The sequence below is a fragment of the Amphimedon queenslandica genome, unplaced genomic scaffold (genome assembly GCF_000090795.2).
Source record: "Amphimedon queenslandica unplaced genomic scaffold, v1.1 AMPQUscaffold_13495, whole genome shotgun sequence".
Taxonomy (NCBI): Eukaryota; Metazoa; Porifera; class Demospongiae; order Haplosclerida; family Niphatidae; genus Amphimedon; species Amphimedon queenslandica.
In genome coordinates this window covers 366,802-376,801 of record NW_003546269.1, presented here as the reverse complement: position 1 = coordinate 376,801, position 10,000 = coordinate 366,802, and the positions used below count along the sequence as shown (strand labels likewise).

The window sequence follows — 10,000 nt, the reverse complement described above, 5'->3', positions numbered from 1 at the left end:
ACATATACTTGTTCTTATGTTGTGTAGCAAGTTTGAGCTGATTCCAATAAAAATTGGATTTTTTACGAATTTTTAAAGTTACTCAAAAATCAGGCCAAAGTCCCTGTACTATAGTACAGGGTCTTCGGCCAAATTTTGCCAAAAATGACTAGGAGAGAATTCTCCATTTTTATAACTTTTTCTGATACATATACATGTTCTTATGCTATATAGCAAGTTTGAGCTGATTCTGATAAAAATTGGATTTTTTACGAATTTTTAAAGTTATGAAAAAAGCACGTACGTACATTGTATATACTTGTACATGTACTGTATTGTAGTTCTTGTGAGTTCATAAAGCATGCTCTATGGGAAATCCTGACATACATATACACATGCTAACAATTTTCTTAGGCTCTTTCATCGAGGGATTATTCTCTAGTTCTTGGGATGCCTGGAACTGGGAAGACGACCACCATTGCCTGTCTTGTTCAAATACTGGTGACCAGGGGCTACAGTGTGTTACTGACCTCGTTCACTAATTCAGCTGTTGATAATGTACTAATGAAACTGATAGAGAATGGTAAGGGAAGGCCAAATTTAGGAATTGATAAATTACTCTACACTATGTAGTACAGGGCACTGCAGGGATGTTTTGTTAATTTTTGTAGCTTTTGCTATTGGCAATAGCAATTACATGTATGTATATAATTAGCAATTATGTATATATATTATAGCAATTAGTAATTCCAATTAGTAATTCCAATTAGCTATAACTATTGCCAAATGTATGCCAATTATATGTATATAAATTGCCAAATAGCCTTACCAATTACTCTCCTTACACCTTTCCAATTCCAATAGCTCAAGACCAATATGTATACATGTATGTACATAGTGTGGGCATATGGTGTAGGCATTGCTTGTGTCTAAATTTTCCTAGCACCTCGCTATGTATATGTAGTTACAGTGTATGTACCCTGTACTATAGTGGAAGGTATTTTGTCAAATTTTTGAGCAGCTTTGAAAATTTTTTTTAAATTCCAATTTTGATCAGAAGAGAGCTACAATGTACTATACTGTCCAGTACTTATTAATAATTTTTTGTTGCTTAAGGTTTCAAGGATATCATCAGAATCGGCTCAATCGGGCGTGTCCATCCTCAAGTTAGTCCGTATAATCTTTCTGAGCTAGTGAAAGACACCTCCTCTGTACAAGAAATTAAAGATGTCTACCAACAAAAAGTAACTTTATTATAAAATTCTCCAATTGATAGCAGCACATGGACAATGATCACAACTTAAAATTTGTGGTTGCAATCATGCAGCTCAAACTTCCTAGAACCATGATAAGAACATCAGAAAATAAATGACAAAATGTACTTGCATTACTAACTGTCCTTATATCCTTACCATTTCCAGGTCCTGATAGGTGCTACATGTCACAGTGTTGATCACCCTCTCTGTTCCAATAGATTGTTTGATTTTTGTATTGTTGATGAAGCGTCTCAGATTCCTCTCCCCCTCTCTCTTGCTCCTCTGAGACTAGCGTCTCGTTTTGTACTTGTTGGCGACCATTACCAGCTGCCACCTTTAGTGAAATCGCCAATAGCCAAGTGAGGATTGTACATGTACATGTACATGTACTGTATGTGATTGCATTATTTAGAGAGAAAGGCTATGAGGAAAGTCTTTTTAAACGACTATCATCAGCTCATCCCTCATCTCTGACTTCTCTCACTCATCAACATAGAATGAACCGGTACTTTCTAATTACTAGCATTTCAATATTATTCCCTTTTCTGCAATTAGAAATATCATGGAGTTGTCCAACTGTCTCATTTACGACAACTTGCTTTGTTGCGCTTCTGAGGACGTTGCCGGGGCAACCATGTCGATACCAGGATGGAAATCTTCAGAGATTAAATTTGATTGGCTGGCTTATGCCGTTGACCCGAATAACAATGTTGTTTTTCTAAATACAGACAAAGTAATTAAATTATAAATCAAAATAAGTCAATCGTGATTTGCTTACTCTTGCAGTCCGGTGCTATGTTAGAAGAAAAGATTTCTGATCACATGTGCAATTTGTTTGAAGTTAATATAGTTGTGAGTATTATCAGGACTCTAGTACAGGTACATGATATAAGTAGTGGTAGTCTTTTTCTTTAAAATTGATTAAAAAGCTTTAATTTTTGAAATATTATTTGTGCCTTTTCTTATTACTTTAGTTAGGAGTAAGCCCCTCTGATATACTAGTAATTACTCAGTATAAGAACCAGCAGAGACTCATAACAAAGTCGCTACACGAATCTGAGACAAGTTCTCAAACCAGTTTTGAGACTTGTACTTCCAGTTTCATACCAAGGAATGAGTATCGGTCTGTGGAGGTGCTGACTGTCGACAGGTGCCAGGGAAGGGATAAGAGTTGTGTGCTGGTGTCATTTGTTAGGAGCAACACATCAGGAAAGGTCATTTTGCTATGCATGTATATTTATTGTATACAGTATACAACATAAATTACAAAAACAGGCAGTATAAGAACACTAATAGTTTCCAACATACATGTACATTACATTCAACAATGTTGCTTTCAGCACTTGCCCAGCCTTTGATGATGTGGTCAAGCATTGAATAGGAAACCTTTTTATTCCTTTTAACAAGTTTGAAAGAGATATCACAAGCTGGCAACATGTTGGGCCTGTAATGTACATGCATGTTGGGCTTAATAATCATAAGTAGATGTCTCAGCAGCTTTATACAAGTATTCATAATACGAGTACTTGCTACAAATCCATTGCTATTTTGCTTTCATTAGGTAGGCCAGCTTCTGCTAAACTGGCAAAGGATCAATGTGGCACTGACCAGGGCCAAACACAAACTGATATTCATTGGGTCTTGTGACACACTCTCTCACTCGCCTCACATCTTGAAACTGATCACCCTCATCAATCAGCATGAATGGATGTTCAATATAGATACTGTTGATTTCAAAATCTCTCCATCAATATGATTTGTTGTCATAATAAGTTTTTAATGATAATTTTTAATAAACAAAAGACATAAGGAATGGCAAAAATAAATTAATAAAGAAATAGTAATTATATAAGCTGCAGTGGTGGTCAGAATGTTTTTGCTGTACAGCTTATTTCGTTGAGACTGCAGTTTTCACTTGGCCCATGGCACTGTCAACAGCAAAGTCGGCTATTTTTCGAAGCTGTACTTGATCGACTTGTGCATATTTTTTAACTTCAGCTTTAGCATTTGCAACAACCTGTGGTCTACGCTCTCTCAGAACCTTCTCGGCAGCAGTTTGTGCAGCTGTAGTCCCAAGCTGTGCTGCTTTAGCCTGCTCACTTTTCAGCATCTCTCTGGCCTTTTCAGGTCCAACTGCAGGAATAAATGCTTCCGCCCGTATTTTAGCTTTGACCGAGTCCATGTGATCTTGGGCTGCACTCTTGAAAGCTTCTTTAGCAGCATCTTTCATGGCTGGAAGGACAACAGTCTGCATGCTGGAGTAGATATCTCTTATGATCCTGACTTGGAGGTATGCCGTTATGGCATTTGTAGAAGCAAATCGAGTGTATTTTACACCCACGGCATTCACCCTTGCCCTTCCATTGCGGAAAGTGGAGATGGCGTTGTTGATTGTTACATTGTCATTTTGTGGAGGGAAATCTTGGATTTGTAATCCATTAGATTTTTCTTTGATCTTGAATACAGCCAGAGCATCAGCGAAGGCCATAAACACGTTATTAGTGGCAACAATGACAGCTGCTACATTTAGGTTCCCGACATCAGCACTGAGAGCAGTCTGAGCATTATTGATCACCTACATGTATATAAAGAAAGAAAATATTAGATAGACTAGCTAGTATAATAATTCTGTGACTTACTCCTCTCATATCAGAAAAGGCATAGAAGAGCATGTACATTACTGGAATGCTATGTGCAGTGCTGTTGATAGTGACGGTGACTGTCCCAAGGTCCGTTAGCTGATCTTTGTACGTAGACCATTGCTGAGTCCAGCTTTGGATTGTATTTTGAAGGGTCGATACAGCATCTCCGAGATGCTTCATGTCGTCCTTCTCATTTGCTGTCAGCTGATTTGCCCAGTCTGGTGGATCATCGGAGTCAATGCATACTTCAACAATGTTAGCAAGTTTCCCTGCTAACCAGTCAAGCCCCATTACAATACCAGTCCCATAAGCGAGGACCTTTCCCACCATCTTCAACTTGGAGAATTTTGAGCCGCTCTTTTCAGCCAACTCTGCTGCTTCTGTCTCGTTCTGGAGTTGACTTATTTTTACCGAAGCCTCATACAATGATTTAGGGATCTCCTCGGCGACCTCCGCTGGGTTTTCTGGTCCAAAGAGCTCCTTTGATACGTCTTTTGCAAAATCTGCTGTAAGTTTTTCTTCAGAAATCACGTCGTTAGAGATTCCGTTTCCTATTTCATCGGCCATTTCCATTGACTCGACCAAGTTCACCTTCAATTTATTACCACTTGCCCACGATTCTTCACTCATAGCTTCTTCAGTTTCTAAGTCCACATTCAGACCAGCCGACATTTCGTCTCCCATGGTTACCAACTCCTCGTCTACTTCTTCAAACGCAAGTTCAAAATTCATCTTTTCTTGTAGTCTATAGAGATACTGCCTCGGATACTGCTTTCTTCACTTGTTTGATATCTTTGTTTGCTTTGCTTTGAATGGCTCTAAAGGTTTCTGTGCCCCTTTATATGGGAACAAAGGAGCCTCAGTCCTCATTAGTGCATGCTTGACACCCACCATCATATCCTCTACACTCTTCCTGTCAGGATGTGGGTTCAAGCGAAAGCAGGAGACACAAGGGCTCTTGTTATCACTTCCTAATACTATTCAAAGTCTCTGATTACATTCATAGCCTTATAACTTTATTCATATTCTTTAAAAAATTAATTTAAAATGGACTTTATTCTTACTGAGTAGTGAGTACAATTATCAAACAGTGATGCTCTGTGACATAAAATGTGATGTCATGTAGGTTATTATGTAACCAGTTAATGACATTCACAAAATAAATTATAAATAATATTGAAAAATCTTCAATATAAATTATTGAAAAATCATTTTTAAAATGCTAATCCTCAATTTTAAGTACATCTAGCATACAAAATTTCTGTCTACAGAGAGGACAAGTGGCATATCCTCCCATCCATGTATCGGGTCTGTTCTTGTCTTGGCGACTAGCATACCATTTGCTCATACAGGAGAGACACCACATTGGCTTGCAGTTGCAAGACTGACACGAGGTTTCCTTTAAGAAAGTAAAAATAATTTATCAGCAAAACTGAACCAATCCATTATTATTGTGTTTATATGAGTCATGGCCATTTTTTAAAAAGCAGTAATTAAGTAATTGAGCACCATTTAAAAAACGCCAAAATTTTGAAAAGTACCTAAGGCTATAGTCCATGGTTTTTTCTAAAAAATGGCTCCGAAATCATCCCAAATTTTTATTACATTTTCTTATACATATTGATGTCCTTATGCTGTGTAGCAAGTTTGAGCTGATTCCAACTTCAATTTTTCGAGTTACGGCCATTTAAAGAAAACGCCAAAATTCTCAACAATACCCAAGGCTATAGCCCATGGTTTTTTCCAAAAAATGGCTACAAAATCAACCCAAATTTTTATTACATTTTCTGATACATATTGATGTACTTATGCTGTGTAGAAAGTTTGAGCTGATTCCGACTTCAATTTTTCGAGTTACAGCCATTTAAAGAAAATGCCAAAAATTTTGAAAAGTACCCAAGGCTATAGTCCAGGGTTTTTTCCAAAAATGGCTCCGAAATTACACCCAACTTTTATTACATTTTCTGATACATATTGATGTACTTATGCTGTGTAGCAAGTTTGAGCTGATTCCGACTTCAATTTTTCGAGTTACGGCCATTTAAAGAAAACGCCAAAATTCTCAACAATACCCAAGGCTATAGCCCATGGTTTTTTCCAAAAAATGGCTCCAAAATCACCCCAAATTTTTATTACATTTTCTGATACATATTAATGTCCTTATGCTGTGTAGAAAAATTGAGCTGATTTCAACTTCAATTTTTCGAGTTACAAGCATGGCCACTTTTCAGTAGCAAATTTTTAGAAAAAAGCAGTTAAAGACTATACCATTATAATGATACCGTATAGAGGTTTTTTCAAGAATAATAATTTTCGCAAATGACCCATATCCAGAAGTTTGCGGAAATAATTTTCGTGAATTTCCACTATTCTGCCATCTTGTACTGTATTAAATTAATTTTCAAGGAATTTAATTTCACAAATCTTGAAATATTCGCAAAATTTGTTATTCTCAGAAAAAAACCTTGCTATATGCGGCATAATGATTTTTTAAAGGCTCCAAAATGACCATCCTCCTCTCCATTCTCATCCTTACTCCAGTTGCTGTGCAGGTCTTCATCAACTTAACCTCTGGCATGCTTTGTGAACAGCCCAGACAAGGTTCCAATGGCTAAACACAGGATAAGCATATAAAGTAATGCACAGCTACTACACCCTAAACACTCACAAGACATTCATTGGGTACACTGTATTTTCCATTCCTCTCCACTTGTTCAGTGAAAGCGACTAGAAACTGCTCATCAAGAGTCTGCCTGATGACTATTCTCCTCGCCACTTGAATGGGCAGTGTTAGCTTTTCTCTCAAGCTACCATATATTTCAGATTTTAACCGCATCTCTATAAAAAGGTAAATGCACATACTGCGTAATGCATATCTTTTCCTTCTCTCTCTCTCTCTTACTAAATGAGGTTATATGAGGCTCAACGCTAGATACCTAGAATTAATGAGATACCATTAAAAGTAACTATAATTATAAAAAAGAAGGTTCTACTTGTATGGTAAGGAACTGAACTGGTCTTCCCTCAACGTCTATTCTTTGCTCATCAGTAGATGATACTCTATTAAGGTTGGCAATCCACTATGCAGCATTGTTGCTTGCAACTTGTGGTAAAACCTTTGATGTGGTTGTGCAACATCAGCCAACATGTTGCATGAAGTAGAGAGACTCAGCTTCATGCAACATGTTGCACAACCACATCAAAGGTACTGGCAACAAAGTTGCATAGTGGATGCCCACCTTTAGGCATACAAATGAAAGATTGTAATCTTAATGATAAAGTACATGTATAATAATACATACATGTATGATATCTACTTTAGTTCTACATTGTATATGTAAATGTACTTTATACAGTATAGCAGGAAATTTTGGAGAGAATTAAACTTGACGAATTTGGCGTTTTGATAGCCATTCACCAAAATAAAAATCCACCATTTTGAGCCATTATACGCATGCTCAATGGCACGTGGCCACTAATTCGCAAAATTAAAATTCGCCAATCACCAATTTTTAACAATTCACCAAGTTTAACTCCCTCCAAAATTTCCCGCTATGCGGTATGTACTTTTATATATAGTTTATACATGTAAGTACTTTAGTTCTGCTTCACTCTGTCGTATTGCTTGTATTGTGTGCACGCCACATTTCAATATCCAGGAGTCGGTAATGACAATCTTGTATCTGCCAACATCTGATGATGGTACAAAGGTCAGTTTATAGTATAGTAATGTACCATAAACATTGAAAACCACATTAAAATTACCTTCCCCCCCCCCCCATTGAATGATGTAATGATTTCTCACTTACCTGCCACGAATTTGTCTATGCGTCTATATTCTGCATTGATTGAAGATGCTACTAGCCTCCAGTTGTTACTATATTTAGACAAAACCTTACCACCACCGTGTTACTATATTTAGACATTTAAATCAATCATACTTTTGCTAGTGGATGAGCACTCCATTGTTTTCGAGAGTGAGCCACGCCCACAGACACACCCACTAAAATACTGACAAACGAAAGCATGAGGAGTCTTTGTACAGTTGGCGGAACGTCCCAAAAAAATAACTAAAAATAATATTACATAATATTAACTGTCACGATAATATCATAATAATTACTTACTATGTTAAAATGTGGATACACAAACTGGAGCCCAATCGTATAAATAAGAGGAAGAAAAGAATGAATAACAATGGCCCCTGTGCATCTTCTCATGTGGTACCCGATGAAATCTATGTCCTAATAAGAAGTGGAGGATTTAATTCTGATTCTCTGCCATATTTATTTATTTATACTTGATCTCCATAGTAGCGTGAGAAGAGAGAGGTAAGGGTGAGGCCTTCACTTCGTATCTCTTGAGGCATGGACCCGCTCACCTCCAGAAAGGAATAAAAACCAAAGACTAAAGTGTACAATACTATGGTAGCCTCTGCCGCCATCTTTATTTGTCCGCAAAACAAGAAGGCGTGGTTTTATACTTTCGGCGCATTATAAAAGAAAAAATAATAATCAAAAATATTTGAGATTTTTTATTTATGATGTGATAATGTGCAGAATTAGAAGAATAAATCACTGTCATAGTTCAAGAGAAACGCCTGTTGGATATTTTCATGCACAAAAATAGATCTATTCATTTATCCTTCATTACCATTCTCCTTAAATAAATCTGGTTCACTTCCCGAGGTAACTAAAAGGTTAGTCATTGACTCTGAGCTGTTTTTTAGCTGTACTAGCATTGAAACTGTTTCTGTTCCATCTTGTCCATTTGCTCTGTTAGGTACATCAAGTTCAGCTCTAATCTCTGATGAATTTGCAGCTGGCTCTGCAATGATTTCTCCTTTGCCTTTATTTGCTTCAGATTTGCTTTTATCCTCCTTAGTCCGGTTTACTCCTGATTCAGAGATTTTGGAATCAGCAGGTATTGAAATCTCAATGTCAGAGAGGCTGATATCAAGCTCGTCCATGCTTATTATTCTTTGCCCCTTACGCGGTAATAAGCCCACGTGCTAACACGTGGCCTCACACCTATATTAAATAGTTTTTACCACGCCTTTGGTAGATTCAGGATGTTCCTTTGACCTTCCTTAATTATTTCCTCCATTCTCCACTCTATTTTGTCATGCCTCATTTATATATATATACAGTGTGAGCCCCGGGTCTTAAGTTTATAGGTCTAAGCATAGCAGAGATCAAGTTTGAGCTTACGCAACAGATCCTTATCTATGATAATATAAATCATAGTATAAATCAACCAGGTCTCTGACTCTGTCTTTAAGCAGCCCTGAAAATGTCAAGAGTTTGGCACTTCTCAACTGTGTCTCTCTTATATTTAGTCTTACAATTTTCTGCTGCAATCGCTGGAGACTCCTTTTCCGTCGCACTGACAACTAGACAAGGCCCGAGGGGAAACAACTTTTTCCTCAGATGCCAAAACTTGACGAGGGCCAATTTCGGGATTTTCACTGTTCTAAGTGAACCAACGTTCTATAGAAACGGCCTGGAGTTTAGCAATGATGACTGCATGAAAAACCTAAGTCTTTTCAGCAATGGAAGCACAGCAGTTCATATCACTCCTCCCTGTGAGGGATACATACAGTGTGGAACAAATACCGTCCTCTCGCCTCCTTTCAAACTTTATGGTAAGTAGATTTATGTTATTACAATTACGACTACAATAGTGTAGACATACTGTGCTGTATAATTAATTTTTATTATTTTTTGTATATCTATTACCAAGGAGAATGCTAATTGCTTATAGGAAATGTTGTGGTAAAACCAAATTAGCATAATAGTAACAGCTTGTGAGGCAATGTATGAATGGAATTATAGATATTCTAACCACAAATATTCTCTAATTTGTATAGCTTACCCAGAATTGTTAAATGGAGCTGGAACGATGAGCGTTCAAGCAATAGAAAGGACTAATGCTACCCTTCCTTGCCACATGAGTGTATCCAGGCTAAACTCACTAACTGTGACGTGGTACAGGAACAAGAATGGTCACTCAATATTGGTGACCAATGGCCTCATCAGCAGTGAAGACTATAGCCTTACCTTGTTCAATGTAACTAACAGAGATGCTGGGCTCTATTTCTGCAGAGCAGTAAATAATCATTTA

At 37.3% G+C, this 10,000-nt stretch overlaps 3 protein-coding genes across 3 annotated transcripts in view; 1 reads left to right on the top strand and 2 right to left on the bottom strand.

Moving 5' to 3' along the window:
• Positions 1–3,124, top strand: part of LOC100635767 (DNA replication ATP-dependent helicase/nuclease DNA2-like) — a 7,496-nt gene extending 4,372 nt beyond the window's left edge. Inside the window, exons 17-24 of the mRNA XM_019993467.1 lie at positions 394–562; positions 1,096–1,223; positions 1,401–1,594; positions 1,648–1,740; positions 1,791–1,968; positions 2,022–2,114; positions 2,210–2,449; positions 2,797–3,124. Coding sequence (XP_019849026.1) covers positions 394–562; positions 1,096–1,223; positions 1,401–1,594; positions 1,648–1,740; positions 1,791–1,968; positions 2,022–2,114; positions 2,210–2,449; positions 2,797–2,991 — 1,290 coding nt within the window. The 3' untranslated portion in view covers positions 2,992–3,124. The remainder of the gene's footprint in view (positions 1–393; positions 563–1,095; positions 1,224–1,400; positions 1,595–1,647; positions 1,741–1,790; positions 1,969–2,021; positions 2,115–2,209; positions 2,450–2,796) is intronic.
• On the bottom strand, positions 3,009–4,704 carry LOC100631605 (uncharacterized). Its single transcript, XM_003384285.3, has 2 exons — positions 3,875–4,704; positions 3,009–3,810 (listed from the first exon to the last, which is right to left on the bottom strand). The coding sequence occupies exons 1-2, from the start codon at positions 4,607–4,609 to the stop codon at positions 3,124–3,126; spliced, it is 1,422 nt and encodes a 473-aa protein (XP_003384333.1). The 5' UTR covers positions 4,610–4,704; the 3' UTR covers positions 3,009–3,123.
• Positions 4,705–4,880: 176 nt separating this feature from the next.
• LOC100635642 (transmembrane protein 129-like) lies at positions 4,881–8,355 on the bottom strand. Its single transcript, XM_019993470.1, has 10 exons — positions 8,178–8,355; positions 8,005–8,121; positions 7,819–7,947; positions 7,687–7,771; positions 7,474–7,570; positions 6,871–6,937; positions 6,780–6,813; positions 6,546–6,715; positions 6,414–6,488; positions 4,881–5,276 (listed from the first exon to the last, which is right to left on the bottom strand). The coding sequence occupies exons 1-10, from the start codon at positions 8,319–8,321 to the stop codon at positions 5,100–5,102; spliced, it is 1,095 nt and encodes a 364-aa protein (XP_019849029.1). The 5' UTR covers positions 8,322–8,355; the 3' UTR covers positions 4,881–5,099.
• Between the last annotated feature and the right edge of the window lie 1,645 nt (positions 8,356–10,000).

What these genes read in the sequence shown, in the direction of transcription:
- LOC100631605 (XM_003384285.3), bottom strand. Translation starts at nt 4,609, where the DNA reads ATGAATTTTGAACTTGCGTTTGAAGAAGTAGACGAGGAGTTGGTAACC. An exon ending in CCTTTTCTGATATGAGAGGA is followed by an intron (nt 3,811 to 3,874) that starts GTAAGTCACAGA and finishes ATATACATGTAG; the next exon opens with GTGATCAATAATGCTCAGAC.
- LOC100635642 (XM_019993470.1), bottom strand. Translation starts at nt 8,321, where the DNA reads ATGGCGGCAGAGGCTACCATAGTATTGTACACTTTAGTCTTTGGTTTT. An exon ending in CATAGACAAATTCGTGGCAG is followed by an intron (nt 7,571 to 7,686) that starts GTAAGTGAGAAA and finishes TACCATCATCAG; the next exon opens with ATGTTGGCAGATACAAGATT. An exon ending in CAGAGTGAAGCAGAACTAAA is followed by an intron (nt 6,938 to 7,473) that starts GTACTTACATGT and finishes CAACCTTAATAG; the next exon opens with AGTATCATCTACTGATGAGC.